The sequence below is a fragment of the Ceratotherium simum genome, chromosome 11 (genome assembly GCF_057802395.1).
Source record: "Ceratotherium simum simum isolate JZ-2026a chromosome 11, ASM5780239v1, whole genome shotgun sequence".
Lineage (NCBI taxonomy): Eukaryota > Metazoa > Chordata > Mammalia > Perissodactyla > Rhinocerotidae > Ceratotherium > Ceratotherium simum.
Genome location: NC_141910.1, coordinates 33,216,266 through 33,233,135, shown reverse-complemented (window position 1 = coordinate 33,233,135; position 16,870 = coordinate 33,216,266). Strand labels below are relative to the sequence as shown.

At 41.3% G+C, this 16,870-nt stretch overlaps 1 protein-coding gene across 11 annotated transcripts in view; it reads right to left on the bottom strand.

Annotated features, from left to right (window-relative positions):
• NRXN1 (neurexin 1) overlaps positions 1-16,870 on the bottom strand; it is a 1,078,564-nt gene that overhangs the window by 526,271 nt on the left and 535,423 nt on the right. For all 11 annotated transcript variants that reach the window (XM_087436779.1, XM_087436780.1, XM_087436781.1 and 8 more), the window contains 2 exons: positions 10,750-11,131; positions 9,341-9,531 (listed from right to left, as the gene is read on the bottom strand). In XM_087436779.1, coding sequence (XP_087292905.1) covers positions 9,341-9,531; positions 10,750-11,131 — 573 coding nt within the window. The remainder of the gene's footprint in view (positions 1-9,340; positions 9,532-10,749; positions 11,132-16,870) is intronic.

The following is a 16,870-nucleotide window of genomic DNA, read 5'->3' as shown; positions in this document are numbered from 1 at the left end:
ACACTCAGTTTTGCAGACCACCCTGTTGCTGTGTGTGATTCAAACTTGTGTCCCAGCAAAAGTACAAATAATTATGTCACAGACCATCAAGTTTCTCAAAAATAGATGGAACTATGCATGTTAAATTTAAAAATGCCAAAGGTCTGCTGTGTTATAGAGTACATTAGTACAGAACCTTAGAGTGCTTGAAGAAGTCTTTTTACAGCCCCTGAACTCCAAGGGGATAGCCGTGGTGGGAGATCCAAGCACCGAGTGTGTTGAGGGGGCAGTAGGGAGTGAGGGCAGGAGAGACAGGAGGGAAGCTCCTACAGCCTGGCTACGAATGTTAACAAGCAACCTCTAAGAAATCTGCGAATGCCAGATGCGCTATCCTGTGTCAGGGTAGTTATGGGAAAGCAGCCTAAAGATTGCCAACTCCTGTCATATCCAGGTGGGCCTTACAAACCTTGGCTCCTTATAAACACTTGAGCTTCAAAGAATACACTGGCTGATCTCTTGCATTGTTGTGAGAACTAAATGAGATCCCGTGTGTAAAATATTTATAGTGCATGGGATGTGATAAGCCCTCAGAAATGGTTAAAATAATTATTATTACTATTTAATATTACTATCATTACTGTTTAGGTGAGACAGTTAACCTCTAAGCCTTACCTTAGTTTCATCATCTGTAATGTGGGGCTAATTACAGCAACCTCACCAGCTTGTCATGAAAATTAAAGAGATAATATTTGTAAATCTCTTAGCTAATAATCGATTAGTAAAGGATAGATGATGATGAAGATGACAGTGATGTACTTTGCCTAAGGACACACACAAAATAAATGGTAGAAATGCTGTTTCACCCAAGTCTTTCTGACCCCAAAGCCTGTGTCCTTAACTACAATGCTATATTATTTCTTGCTTTATCCTTACAAAAAACCACAATAATTAATCGCAAAGGCCAATAAAGGGCCTCTTTTAAGAGCAGACACAGAAAATCACATTAATGTGGCATTTACAAGAAAGCCTGACTGACCTAACGTGGTTCCGAAGTAGCACTGGAAGTACACTCCAGTGTGTGAAAATAACAGGCCAACAGCAGCACGGTGCCATTAAAAACATCCTTTCCTACATGAACAAAAATGGCAGAATTGGCTTTGGAGCATCTCTACAGTAGTAGGTGTGGCTTAGTACTAAGCCCACCCAACTTCCAATTTATTCTATTTCTGACCCAGGGCTCGAGATGAATTGTTCAGGATTAGGGGTAGAAGCTAGTTTTCCTCTGAGCAATGGTGAGAGAGGCTGGAGCCACATTATTACTAAACTAAATGGGACAACCGCCTGAAAATAATAGTGATATTTACTTTTGGGATCTAGAATGAACAACTGTAACATTACCCAGCTATCAGCTGGACCTCTGCCCTTTATAGATCTAGAGGGGCCTGGTTTGAATCTTCCCAATTCCACAGAGAATAAAAATCTAGGGTTCTCCTCCCCCTGGGTTTCCTATGAATTCCAGCGAGCCTGTGACTTCTGCTTCTGCTGCTTCTGACCCCAGATCAACACTGTCTCTATCTCCACTGACAAAATAATTTTGTTCACTCAAGAATTTATGAGTTTAGCCATCTGAACATTTTGGCGCCATGCAGTGCCCAGTTTTCCACTGTCTTGATGACTGTAGCCCCAACCCCAACCCCTGCTCCCAGCAAGGTGAACCCATCCCCTTGATTTTTGCATAGTAGCTTAAAGATCACCTTCTGGAGCCCTCAATGGCTCCACTTACACTCCAAGTAGCCTGTCCAAATATTTCTTCAAACAAATCCAGAGCAATCATATTTGCACAGTGTGACCCTGTCTCCTATTTATTTTCCCAGGAATTTGGCATTAGGACTCCTAAACTGAAGTGAGTCTCTCTTGGGTATTTGAATTGGTCAGGGGTGGAAAGCCTGGTCTGGGGAGGCCAAGTGTGTCAATGCTTGTGAAAGCAGAGAAAGCCGGTGTGCAGAGATGGAGAAGAAGGAGGGAGTGCTCATTGGGAAGCCAAAAGAAGGCAGCTCACAGCCCCAGTTGTGACCAGGAGAGGAGCAGAGGCTGCTTGTCGCTGACAGCTTTCTTGAATACGACTCACGAGGGCCAGCCTTAAACTTCCTCTTTCTTGCTATTGGCTTCCTTGATTGCTACACCCTGCCCCTCTCTCACTTTTTTCACTTGTTAGTCTTAATGGGTTTATGCTTCTTGCACCCCAAAGACCTTTGTCTAATTCTCCCTTCAGAAAAAAAGAGGGAGGTCTGAGAGCCATGAAAACTCTGAAGACTTAGTCCTTCTTGAGGGAGAGAGATGTGGCCAAGCTCGCTTTCCCAGAAGACTCCGACACAGGGAGGAGCTCTTGATGGAGAGTCAGCCTCTAAGAAGACAGCTCAGCTTCCCTCCTGACATTCCCTGAAGAGGGACGAGCACCGAAGGCCTACCTATGATGGGGCTGAGGTCTTGCAAGCAGTCACCTGGCCCTTAAGAACCCAGCTCTGAGCACCTGCAGGCACTTTCTTCTCCACAGCATAAATGACACCAGCTTCAAGAGTTCATCTCATCTAATCGCCTCTCCACTGACACACGGTAAATTGGCACATGGTCCAAAAGGCATTTGAGCACTAGATTTAGCTTTCCAGGAGAACACACCTCACGGTGGGAGAACTGGGGAAAGCTATTTCTCCTGGAACATGACCTCCTCACAGCTATGCCAAACACACAAATCAGAGCTCGGCCAGTGTCCTGGCTGAGCATAAACCAGCATCAGGGCTTGAAGCACCTCTACCACCTGCCCCAACGCAACTGCAAATGGGAAGGGGTGGGGTCTTTAAAGCTGCACCAGAAATAAAAAGACGATAGGAGACCCACACACCACCAGTCTCCATCTTGCGCCTGTGGCAGACCATATGAATAGTCTTCTCCAGGGAGTCCACAGAGGGTCTCAGCTTTCTTTTCAGTATGTTGCTCTAGGCTGTCACTAGTGGTCACCTGAGGCTGATAATAGCAATAAAACTTGTTTTCCCTGGTCTATTGTAAAGTGTTGAACTGGGAATTAGAAGACTAGATATGGAATACTAACTATCTGGCTGGCTGTGCTGGTCAATCTTTCCTAAGCACATTTCTCTCATCTGTCAGATCAGATTTTCTCCAAGATCTCTTCAAGTTCTAAGTGCCTATGATCCTAATGATGGGAAGAGAAATTCCAAATAATAGATTTGGAGGGAGTTGGAAAACCAACAGAAAAACTATGCCCAATGTAGAAGAGATTCCAAAACAAGTACAATGGGTGAAGGAATAAAAAAAAAAAACAAGAAAACAGAGTTGATGGTAGGGAGTAAAGAATTTACACTCTGCTGCAGTCGTGTAAGCTGGTACAAGGGTTATACAGAAGCAGGAGGAAGAACTTCCAAGCCAAATGCTGGACAGCAGGTCCAAGAACACTGGGCATGGGAAGGAAATGATGTCTCACTGGGAGTGGGGTGAGAATGGGATTAAAACGACCGACGAAGGCATTACAGTAAAGAGAATAGATTGAGACTGATTTCTACAAAGCCTGGGAATTCAATGGAGACGTCAGGAGAGAAACAATAGTTTCATATTGTTGTTAATTGTCTTTCAATTTGTGTGAGAAATGGAATAAAAAAACATCAAGTCTTACTTTTATGTACTCAGAACCTGATTGTCTCTGCTCTGTACTATGACAACTGCCTCCAAAGTGGTCTCTTTCCCCGAAGCCCCAGCCCCTTCTCTGCACCGAAGCCAAAGGACTGATTCTAAAGTGTACTGTGAATCCCACTATCTTCCTTACAGCCCTTTAATTCCCCACCCCTCACCTTCTCACATGACACTCAGGGCCCTTCTGAATAAGCAAATCACCCTGCTCCCTTCTGAGAAGCTGCAGAGAGCCTTCCAGCCCTTAGCCTCCTTCCAGGGATCGCATTTAAGTCCATGTTTCGTGCCATGCCAACCTACTTCTGTGTTTACAGCTACTCGGCTGACGAAGCGAGCCTGCCCAGCAGCAGAGGACAAAAGCCCAGGAAGTCGTGTTCTACACAGGTCCACTCACTGTACTGGATCACATCTTTGGGGGGATTTGAAAGTGAGATGAAGGGGAGAGTAGACAGAAGTGGAAACGCACAAAGGAACAAAAGCAGTAAGTAGAAGTCATGAGGCAGAAGAAGGTGAGAGTAGGAGAAACCAGGAAGCAGAGAAGAGAGGAGAAATTACCCAAGAGTGAGTGGACACAGCAGAGAGGTCGGTGGTGGAGACCGTGTTAGGGAGCAGTGGATGTGTGTCTCCGAGGGAACACCTAAGAGGGATGCTCTTGGAACCCCAGTGAGACAATTACAACAAAGTTCTTACTCTCTGCGTGGCCTCATTGTTCAGCAGCTGAAAGGATTTCTCGTCTCTCCTGCTTCCTAATGGAGCCTTAAAATAATCTCCCATTAACTGAAGTAACGTGAGTAAATCTCTTTTCCTTACGAACTGAAACAAATATATACGTCTAATAAAGATAGCCTAACCCACCAACAGGACAACAGGAGCTTGCCTCCATTTTCAACGTCCTCTCCTGCTTTAAGGCTAAGCTCCATGTCGGACGGACTCTTCTCTGAAAGTTTCTTCTTTGAGTAAATTATCTGGGCAAGGCCAGTGGGCTATCAGATGTCACGTGGCTGAATATGCAAAGCCTGTGTATGTTTAACATGACTGGGGCTCTGAAATAGAATCTGGATTGCTGACGTACCATGGCAATGATCTGTCAAATAGCAACATTTTAGGGTAGAATATGCGTTCAATTCAGGACTGGAGAGGTAGGTAGCTGAGTAATAGAGACTAAGATCAAGAAGAAAAGAGCAAGAATACTATTTGTCTTCAAATCTTTGCTTAGAGATTGTCAATATATTTGAAAGTAAGGCCCTGACTGGGTTGTCTCTGATTAGGGGAACTCCGAGCGGCTTGGGAGCAGGATAAACAATAGCAGGTGGTTGCTTTCAAGGTAAGACTTAAGGAGGGATATGAAGAAGGTTAAAGAGAAGATAATGGTCATGGTGGTAAGAAGGGAAGAGACAAGATAGGAAGACAGAGGGAGAGCTCACTCAAAGCCCTTAGGGGCAAGGAATTTGGGGTATGAGAGAGAGAACAAAGGGCAAAGCTCTGCCTGGGCTGACCTAGATGTGGCCTACACATGAATTATTCAGTTTTAAGTAGTTTTGCTAAGTGGCCACCTGAGGGCACTCTATCCTATGCACCTAGGAATCTTTAACGTTTCCCCCATCAGGTAAATTATCCTCAGTTTGCTGAAGGATAGACTTAAGTAATGTCTCACAGAAGGGTACCCAGGGAAGATAGGGCCAAAGACAATCGCTCCTCCCTGTCTTTGTTCTTGAAGGAGATTAATGAATGAGCAAGACTGACCTCAATTCAAATCCCTGGGTAATTGCAAGGATTACATAAAATAACCTCATTTAAATCTATTTAGTGTTTAGTAGGGAGTCAATAAATATTATCTCCTTCCCATATACATGTGTATACAAACATACAAATTTGCCAAATACAGAGATGAGAGACGGAACATAAGGAGGAATCAGACCAGCCCTTTATCTCTCCAAAGGGGGCAGGACTCAAGGTTCCACAATGAATGTACAGCTGTGCCAGGGAGTTATTGCAGAGAGTGAATTTATGCCGCTCTTTTCATCGCATGTTGCAGCTTGTACATAATAGCCAGAGGGAATAGAACACAAACAGCTGGGAAATAAAGATGACAGCAAAACTGTATCAGCGGGGAGAGACACACGACCCCCTGAGAACACGGCAGTGTCATGAAAGATCATTTGAACAAGGTCACCTGCGTGGAATTCCTCTTCTCAGAGGAAGATCATTAGACTCCTGCCCAATTTGACCAGCTCCATGGGAGTCGAGGTGGGGAATGGGATATGCGGTCCCTAGCTTTCAATTTCCACACTGAAGTCCTGTCTGTATAATGAAGCAGAGCCGCAGACAAAAGCATGCATTATTATAAAGGCTAACTGTGGAATTTTGGATGGTGAAAAACAAAGAAATTCTCCTTCCCAGCGCAAGCAGAGCCTGCTGAAATTTTCTCCCCTCCTGAGTCCCACAGGCAGGTTTTGTGGCCTTATGCTGCCCTCTAGTGTCTTTTTAAGGTATGGTAACATGAGAAATAATGCAATAATGCTGAAGCAACCAATGTCACTTTGGCACAGGACTGGTAAAACAAAACACAAGTAAAATTCTAAAATAAAAGCAAAACTAGGATTTGTACTAAAATTAAAAAGTGAGTTAAATTTGGCCTCAATATAGACATTGCGTCATTTCAGGACTCTGAAACACATGGCGTCTAGATTAGTGAGTGTTCTTTAAAAATATAGACGCCTGTCGTTCCCTGCACCCCACTCTCAAATGATTACTGCCTCAGTCTGTCTGAGGTGGGGTCCAGAAATCTGCATTTCACAAACCCCACCACGAGACTCTGATGTAGTTAAGTTGATTGACCTCACTTTGAGAACTATACATTGTTGCAATGACTTTAAGCAGAATGTAGAATAAATCCGATAATTTTCTTTTAATTCTATAAGGGTACAGCTCTTAGGCAACATATATATGAAATAAAACTACTGACCAAAATAGGTCACCTTTCATTTTTCCTGCACTTAGAGTGGCTGAATGGTACACGACTAGCATGCAAAGAAAACAATGTTGCTCAATTCAGAGTGAAGAGTTCATGTAGCTCTCCTCTATCAATAAGTCCCTCTAACTGCAGTGGGCATCCAGGAGAAACATTGCCTAGTGGCTCTTACTCATCCTTCAGACATGCCCTAAACATTCCTTCCTCTAAAAGTCTTCCTGGCGCCCCCAGATTAGTTTCAACGCCCTGAATGTGTCTCCAGAGCATCCTGTTCTTCTCTGTCCTGTAAATGTTCTCTCAACGTCAGTCTTCTGGGGACAGAAAGCTCTTCATTATAGGAACCCTGCCATCCTCCTCGCAACTGTACTCTCCACTCTTAGCCCAGAGGACCTGCTCAGCAAATACTCTTTATCTGACCACTGCCTATGGCCACACACACCAAAAGGCGGTGATGATGGGAGCTAGGGGATGTCATGCCCTGCAACCATGCTGTCTCTCCTCAAGCTCCCTCTAGTCGATGACACACATGGCAAGAGGGCTTCTTTGGGATTATTGCTGCCATTGGATCACACATCCAATTTACAAGAACACAGCTTTGGCTTTTGATTTTTAATTTTAATTCTAGGAACTTGCTCTCACTTTTTGGCATAGTCTGATAAGCCTGTAAACATGTAGGAATGTCATGAGGTAAAGGGGGATAGTCATTAGTACAGAATCTCTTTATTCACCTGGGAAATTCACCTCAAATTTAAATTGTTTGTGTGTGTTTTTCTAAATAGAAATTCAATATTCAGCATCTTAATATTATATAAAATGCTATTTTCAATTCATAGTTACAGTTTTCATATCATGGATAAAACCTTTCTCATATTCAGAATCATGAAACTCAATGTTTTAATAAAAATCACTTCTGAGGGTTTCTTAGATTTTTAAAGCCCCTCCCTTCCACCAGAAAGAGTCCTGTATCATGACCTTGTATTGCCCTCACTTCTTGTTTCTAATGAACAATAAGCAGATATTTGCTTCTCAGGAGACAGTGCCCTAACTATCCAATGAGATATATACCCCATTGCCTTGCACTGTTTCTCTGTACCCTCAGTGTGCAGGTCTGTGCATGTCACGTACTTCAACCAACCACTGAACTGCTTCTTTTCCAGCCACTGTAATCTTCGACGTAGAGTCCATGGTTTCTAGTGAAGCTCACTGATGCTTACTGAGGTCTCTCCCCACACAAACAGGACACTCTTTTCATTTGGCTTTAGTGGCTGGTGTGGCCAGCACACTGGATGTCACAATCTCTCCCTTTCTTATTGCTACCTGAGCCTGTTGTGCAAAACAAGGGCACCCATGAAATAGGGAGAGAAAATGCACTCCATTGACTTCATTCAGAGAGAAGAAAAAGAAAGAGGTTTAGCCCGTTAAACAGCATTTCCTTTGAATTTCATTTCACTCTTTGAGCTAAGCTATTAGATTTGTGGGCACAAACAGGATCTCTTTGAAGTTAACAAGAGGCCCACTCTGAAAGAAGGGAGATAGCCATTACTACACATTTCATGTGTTGGACAAATATAAGCCAGGGGTTGTAAACATATTCTGCAATTACAGAAAGTGAAACACTTTTCTTTCACCCTATTTAGAAAGAACATTTTTCTCTAGAAAGAGTTCTGTTGGATTTTCTCTTTCTAGTTTCCTAACTCCCCCATGTATTTACCTTTTGAATCAAAGGGAAAGATCCCATCAATATAAATGAACAGCTCTTGCCAAGCAGAAATGCGACCAGGACAATCCCTGCAGGGCCTTGGATGTGTCGCATCGGCACAGAAGCAGCAGTGGAGGGGGCGTGTGTCAGCACTGGGCTTATGTTTTGCTCCACTGGAGCAGCTGTTCTATCCCCGGGCAAGCCATTCAAAGTTCAGATTTCCTACATTTCTAATAAAATGCTAATAATACCTTGTCCAATGCTTGTTGTACTGTTAAATGAGATGGGATATGCGGATATGTTCTTAGTGAATCACAAAGGCCCATTCAAATAGAAACTTCTGTTATTTTTTCCTCTCACCGACATATTTTCTAAGCATTTTGTCCTGCTCATCTGAGAAATCAAGTACCAATAAGGAAGGAAAAAGTCTGCTAAGGCTTTCTTAGCAGCTGGTGAAAGAAACATTCCCACTGGGTTGGGGTGTGTGTGGAGGGGGTGGAATTCACTGTTGGATACAAGGGTATAAGCCAGGCTCAGACCCCTGTTGGTTAGACCATCTGTAAGTATCTAGGGAACCCCACAAAGGAAAGAAAACTGATAAGCTCTAGAAGAAACTCCTTAGGTAGCTGGTTACCTTGACTTCAAATTGATTGAAAACGATTGGGACTAAAGACATTTGCAAAAGCTGACTTTTCTTTATTATATCCAGACTAAGAATGTGTTTTTCTCACTCTTTAAACTTTAATCATGCATGCATTCTCAGGTGTTGCATTTTTCGAGCTGCTATTAAAAATACATATGTTTCTGCCACATTAAAGGGGGAACAGAGGTTTGTGTGTTGTATTATTAATTACGTGCTGGAAATGAAATTCTGGTCAGCCTTTGCAGAAGGCTGCACAGACACACACACACACACCCCAAGGCAGAGTATTTGCCATGTGAGTGGAGACCGTGTGGCGCGACGCCTGCTACTCTGACTCGGAGGCACTTACTCTTGAGGTCCAAGTTCCTGGCTCCCGCTGTGATTTGCGTTGTGATTTTCGTGTCAATCTTCACCGTGTGGAGATTGCTGGTGTCCCTTGATATCATCACGTTGTGCCACTGATTGTCATTGAGAGGTTTATTTGAGCTCCCTTTGATGAGGTTAGCACCATTTCCCAAATCAAACACGTAATGTAAGTACCTGGGGAAAAAGGAGAGATGGGAGAGTGCCATTGCTGTTTGAATTTTGGGTAGAGTCAAACTAGAAATTACAAATGGAGATTAGTTTCCCCCGCTGGTTCCACCCTTGCTAGAAGTCATGAGAGTGAGTTGTGTAGAAGTTCAGCTAACAAAAAGGTAAGAAACACTACTCTGTCTCAACAAGAAGGATTATTCGTTGTCTTCACTATAGGAAATAGTGACAATTATTTTTTAAATCATCGCCTACATTCTACTTTATGGCTTTGGAAGGTAAATATCTTTCACTACTCGCAATTTCCACCACTGCCTCCATCCTTTGCCAACCACAGTCAACTGGCACTTCTCAGCTTCTTGCACCTGCTCTCCCTCCATATTAAATGCCTGTTTCTATATGGGAAACATGCCCTCATCCTTCAAGACTCAGCTCAGATACCCACTCCTTGCCTCATACATTTTCCTAATTTCCCTAAAGACTCTACTGAACGTTTGCACATGATCATCTTAGGAAACTTTTCAGAGTGCTTTTCTGCTATATTCATGCATTCGCCTGTATGCTCTAGAGTTGTGTGTTTGCGTGTGTGTGTGTGGCTCTGGGTTGGTGGAATCTGAGATGTGCAAGAGATGGTAAGAAATATACATTAGTGCCTGGCAATAATCTAGCCCATTGTAAATATGCAATAATATCCACTGAATGTATGAATGAATACTCAAATCTATTAAAAGACATCAAATTTTCATTGCAGTTTCAAGAAACTTCACTAAAATCTTTTCTTCTAAATTCTTCAAGGAACTCTGACACAGAATCAAGCTTGAGTTAAATGGGATTTTGTGGAATTGAAGTAATCTGATTACTTGAATTAGCTATTTAATTTAGCACAAATTAGCCTACAAATCTGTAGAAATTCTTTCATAGAATTACAGTGTGCATAGAGGGAAATCCACATGTGAAGTGTAAGATTCATGGAATACCTACCATAAACTAGAACTCGATGTTATTTGTACCTCGTATATGGAAATGTCGGTATGAAAGACTGTACTGAATCAATATTAACTTTATAAGATATCTAAAAGTGATTTAAATAGATAAATTATTTGCACCCCCCTCACCCCTGCTCACCACCTTATAAGCCAATACATTCTGTTTAATGTATACTTTTAGAAATTGAGTGTCCTTCTTCCAAAGTTTTATTTATTTGTCATTGAACTGACATATACTCACCCTTTAACTAATTCAACCACGATAAAGTCATTTCCATCCCCACTGTTATACAGAATTAGTCCATCTAGGGATGTTGTCTTGAACTGGAAAAAAAGATGCATAGAAGTGTAGGCTTGCAATGTAGCTAAGGCAACATAGCTTGATTTGGTCTTGAAGGTGACAGGGTCTGCTATGATGTTCCTGAAGCCAAATCTGGCATTGAGCTCACAGTAATCTATGTCGCCGTTTTTACACAAGTCAATGTATGCCATTCCATTAAAGGTCAGGCTCTGCAGGTGTCCAATGAAGTTGGAGGGGACAGAAGATAGATACCGTCGTTCTGTGATGATGCCAGTCTCTATGTTATGAAACTCCAGCCTTGTATGATCGCCAGCCATTTGACCTAAAAGGGAAGATAATTTATTATAATTTTCTGTATCTGAAAGGCACTTTCAACTTTAGACTTCCATAACAATATCACATTTTAAAATATAAGATTCCAAATACTTCCATAATATTTAAGTTACATATGGAAGTAACTTTGAACATGGAAGTGACATTGAAGGGTGAGGCTAGATTACATAATAAAACGTTCTTAGATCAGGTTTTAGTCTCTGTTCAAATTTTAGTCTTAAGAAAAATCATCCTCATTAACTAAAGTTACAGAATTTTTATAAAGTAGAAGAAAGAAATAAAGGAAAGAAGAAATGAAAAGAGAAAGGGAGAAAAAAAAAGTAAGAGAGAGAAGGAAGGGAAGGAAAAAAAGAAAGAAAGAAGGAAAGAAGAAGGCAGAGAGGGAGGGAAGGAGGAAGGAAGGAAGAGACAGGGATTAGGGGCAGTGATTGTCCTAAATCATCCCAGTATAAAGTGATATATCCCAGCTTCATAGTTAGATGATTTTTTTTTTTATAAAGAATATTCTTCCAGAAAAAAATGTGACTGTACATTTTCCTATACCCATAGAAACAATAAAGAGCTGCTGACTATTCTTCCAATAAGGAACCATAAAAGTATGTTTGAAGTTACATGTGTATTTTTTTACCTTCCCTCTTCTGTGCTGAATAATGCTAATAGTCTTTCCCAGAACTAGTCTTCCAACTACTTTGGAATTTCTGTTGCTCTTCTCTGGACCCATGCCATTTTCCTTGTACATATATTTTGGATACTTACATTGAACACAATATACCAATTCAAGGCTTGTCCAATTTTGAGAATACCAGTAAAATTAGCCCACATTACCATAAGGTATAATCTTCTTAAACACCCTAACGTGAAGCTTGGTTGCAGATTTGTTTAGTGATTCACTTTTCAACTCAGTCCCCATGCCTCTCCATTCCACCGCATTTCTTAGAAGCCAACCTACTTCCATCTTTACCTCCAGAGGGATAATTACACCTACTTGCATGATTGAAGGTAAAAAAAATAAACAAAGATGTGAAATTGTTTTCTAATGCACAACATAAGTACTCTCACTATTGCTAGTGATTCGCTCCCAGCATCTTGCTATTGTCTAACTAAATTGTCATTCGCTTTCTTCTGAAACTCAAAAGGTCATTTAAATTACAGTCAAGTTCTTCCAGGTGCCAGCTTCACTACTCAATTTGGCATAATTGAAAAATTTATCGAGCTTACCCTATCCCATCATCCATAATATTAATGAAAATATTAATTAGAACCAATCCCAGTATCATCGCCCAAGAAAATGCACTGAACCTTCCTCCCAGGTGTAATGAAGATTGAACACCCACCTATGTGGGCTTCCTTCAACCAGTTTGATAGATTTCCATTTCTTTAGTCAAGACAGTAAAATATTAAATGGCATTTTAAGGAAATGCCTGTAAGTAAAATGTAAAAGTCACACTTTTGTTGTGCAAGAAAAACTGTCTATATACTTAAATTGACTTTGATGCTTATAAACTCATTGGTGTAAAACACTCCCCCCTGAGCTGTACTTTACTTAATTTTCATGCCTTTTTACTAGTCCTTGATCTTGGTAACAGCAGTCCGTCACCTCTGGACCTGTTTTTTAGCCATTGGTTTGTTCTGATCTCCTTTCTGCAAACTTTTTTCTTTTAACAAAAAAATACCACTGTAAGTAACTGTCTCTCCTCCTCCCTCCTCCCCACTATGCCTCCTGCTTGTCTATCTGATACAAAAATACTATTAACTCCTTAGCAATTCTGGTTTCTTGGATGACATCATTTCTTTCTCCTTCTTCAGTTTTTCCTGTTCAATGACCTCAATACTACTCTGGGGGAAACTACCTCTTTGGTAGCAAATAAAATTAGCCTTTAATAATTTTCAAATATAAAGCTCTAGAGACATCAGTAACACTGAATAGCAAGCTAGATAGAACGAAAAACTTAAAAATCACTTGGGCTTTTATAGCTCCTTGTATTGATTTTTATATTTTTCACCATATTAAAATCTGAGTCTTAACTCAGTGAAACCACCCCAATCCTGAAATTGTCATTTTTCTTCTTAAAACATCCATTAATGAACCAACCAATAGTCAGGAAATATCCAGAAAAATATTTCTAATACTTGAAATTAAATATTACCCCAAACTCCCAAGCTCTTGGCAGCTCTGAAACAGGAGACACATTTTGTTGAGCAGGACTGAGAAGGTCAGTGACAAAAATAGCATGTAATGTCTGTTTTCTTTTCTCAAAGGAATAGAATATGTATGCAGAGCATAAATAATAAAAAGGTAGTAAAACTGTTGGAGCAACCATGGCCCAGTTACAAGAAAAATCATTATGGCCCATGTTCAAGAGCCTATTCTTTCGTTAATAAGCATATATAAATCGCATTGACAGTAATGGCAGATACGCTTGCTCTCGGGGGAGAATTAGCACCTAAAAGCCATTATCCACGACTAAGAAAACATTAGCTGCTGCCTTTTAAAAATTCTTTTTTCCTCAGAATTTATTCAAGTGTTTAATCCTGTCAGTAATGCAGCCACCTCGACTACTGTGTACATATATTGCTTAAGAAAAAATAAAGGACATTGAAGGAGAAAGATTTTTAAGGCTCCAAACATTTAAAAACGCGTTGTCTTTTCCAGAGACTTAGTGCAAAGGTGAATTAGGAATTAGCAAGCTGCCTCTGATCAAAGTGTCTGGGGTATACAAATTGTCTGACAATAATCTCCTATAAGAAACAACCACCTGGATGGTGTGTTGGCGTAGAAATCTCAATGTCTAAATCACATCTTTTTCCCAAAACAGATAGCAAGATCAGCTGTTTGAGGTTTAGCCTTGCTCAGAGTTGGGTTAAATTTCTGCTGCAGAACAAAATAACCCCCAGCCTTACACCGACTTGTTAAGTCACTTAAAGTTATTGAGAGTGTGGTATAGGTACGTGCAGGTGCTGTGTTAGGTAATGAATAAACAGTGGTGAGAGGAGCAGACATGGCTCCTGTCTGCACAAAACTCATGGTCTGTTGGGGGAAGGAAGGCAGACAAAAGAGGTAAGGAAATAATTAAATATATAATGACAAAACTCAGTAAAATGCTATGAAGTTGATGAACAGGGTGTTGTGTTGGTAAATATGGAATGGGGGCAAGTGCGTAAGTTAAATTTGAAAGCTTAAAAAGAGAAAGCCATGCTAAGAAGCGGAGAAGAGGAATGGGGAGGTGGATTCCAGGAAGGGGAGACAGAAGGACAAAGGCTCTGGGGAGACAAAGAGCGAGAGAGTGTGGCTGGAGAGTAAGCGAGGTTGGTGAGGTTAGTGACGTACATGAGATGGGGAGGAGAGTCAGGAGTCAGATATCACAGGGCCTCTGGATATACCGGGAGCTATTAGAGGGTTTAGGCAGGCATAAGCCAAGAGTCAGTGCATGTGCGAGTGAGTGTGTGTGTGCGTGTGTGTGTGTGTGTGTGTGTGTTTAATCTCTCTGATGTGGGTATAAAAGATTGGAGATGGTTTGAACTAGGCTGGTTATAGCAGAAATGGGAAAAAATGGACAAAGTGAGATAATTTTGCAGATATAATCTGCAGGATTTACTAATAATGTGCAGAATGGTATAAAAAAGAGAAATAACAATGATGCCCAGCCTCCAGGCTTCAGTAACCGGATATATGGTGAATACTGTTCCATGAAGGACACACACACTAATATAAACACACATATAAAACACACAATTCCAGGTTTTTTAGACAGACTAAGTGATGAATTGATACCCAAGGACTCCCCACTAAGGTGCCCCATATATTTTGTAGAATGCTTTCTCATCTGAGTCCTAGGAAATCTCTCCCTTCTTGGGTTTCTCTGCTGGCAACTGCTGTTCTCATCACCCTAGGTGAGGTGCAGCCATTCCGAAGAATGACCTGAGGATGGACTGTCCCGGGTTCAACAAATACTTGACTTAACAGTATACATAACTGTACCTTAAAGTTGCAGTCAAATGTAGGACTTGGCATGATGAGTCTCCAGTGTTTTCCTTTAAAAAATTTTTCCTGTTCAGTGATTTCTGACTTGCTGTAAAATTTAATAAAAAATCCCTATTGCTTTCCTGATTCATGGGTGGCTTCAAGTGGCCACTAGAGTGTTTAAAAAAATCCCATCCTAAATTTAAGTCTCAATGGCAAGTTTTCATTGCTATCTTTGGAAACCTCTTTTAGGCTACATAAATTGAGGCCGACATTTTTTTCTTATGAATTGTTGGCTTTCATGAGATCTTTGACAAAATATAATCCCTCAAATATGAATCACCCTGATACAAACTCACCAAGTAAAGGTAAATTACTGTTGGAAAAAACTGTCTTTAGCTCTCAGCGGCAAGACACTGGGAGCTGGGGGAAGGAAAGAGGTGGGGCGGAGTATTGGGGGCAGAACGCACAATTTAGGTGAATCACCAGCGTTTACTGGCTTGTGTTCCATTCATCATTAAACTCTGAGAAAGAGCATGCTGTTTTCCACAGTTGAAAAAATTTTCAACTCCTACAGAGCAGAAGGTCGAATCTAATTTCTGCTCTAAGGCCTTGGCAATTTCGAGAAAGAGTAAATGGCAGGCTAATTTACTGAAATGCTAGTTTACATTTTGCTCTTCTTTCAATTCTAACAAGCTAGCCAAGCCCCTTGTAGCACTTTGCCTCAGAGGCTTTTTCTTGGCAGAAAGTGGAAGCTGCTGGAAAACAATGCCTTTTCCAATCTTTCATGAAGGCCTGATTTGCAAGGTGTTCCAGAAAGAAAAAAGAAAAGAGCAGAATGCATTTGAGAGCTGAAAGAGACCAGGAGGAGATTACCACCGACTAGGAAAGAGATGGGTATTGGTGGGATTTAGGAGTACTGAGTACCAGCATCCTGCTGTCTGGTGAGGTTCGGGGTTCAGAGAGAATCGGTGAGGTAAACATAGGGGAACTGGGCCATGGCCCTTAGGCTGCAGGAGTCAGTAAAGACCCTTTGCCTCATTTAGAACAGAAGCAGCAGAGTTCTTATAATTCAAAGTACAAACTTGGAAAACTGTCTTTTTGGTGAGAACCAGTGCAGACACAAGACAACAGGAGCTTCTGCATGACCCAGGGTCAGGGCAACAATGACTTCCATTAAATGTCCCGTAAGCCCAGAAGAAATCAGGCCTAAAGTCTGATTTAAATTGATATAAAGACAATCAAGAAATGTGCTATTTCTTGCACACCTAAGTTGGTGGACTAAGACCCATATTATACTTTTAATAATGTCTGCTGAAAAAAACCTGTTAAAGAAATGCCTTAGGATATATTTGTCTTCCAAAGTTGGGAATTCTAAAAGGGAATTCCTTTTCTTTCAGATCATAAGCTGCACCTTACTAATGGCCTATGAATGCTCAATGAAGTCATAAGTGCCAGAGTCCCTAATAGCAACCACCCAAGGAGATATGGGTAACTTCACCATGAAGAGATAGTTCACGCCCAGGAGCAGACATGTGGAAATATGTGACATTAGCTGAGGATTGATCTTCCAACAGAGTCAGTTCTCCCTGAGTTCTCCTTTGAATCCATCACCCATTTGTTCCTACATCAATAAGTAAACTACATCCATCTAAGTAGCTGTTAACTCTGCTTCCTAACTTTATGATTGTTAGTGGTAGATAGATACATGACCCTTTAAGTAAACAAAGGAATCTTGTATTCACTGGAAGTTGAAGAAGACAACTC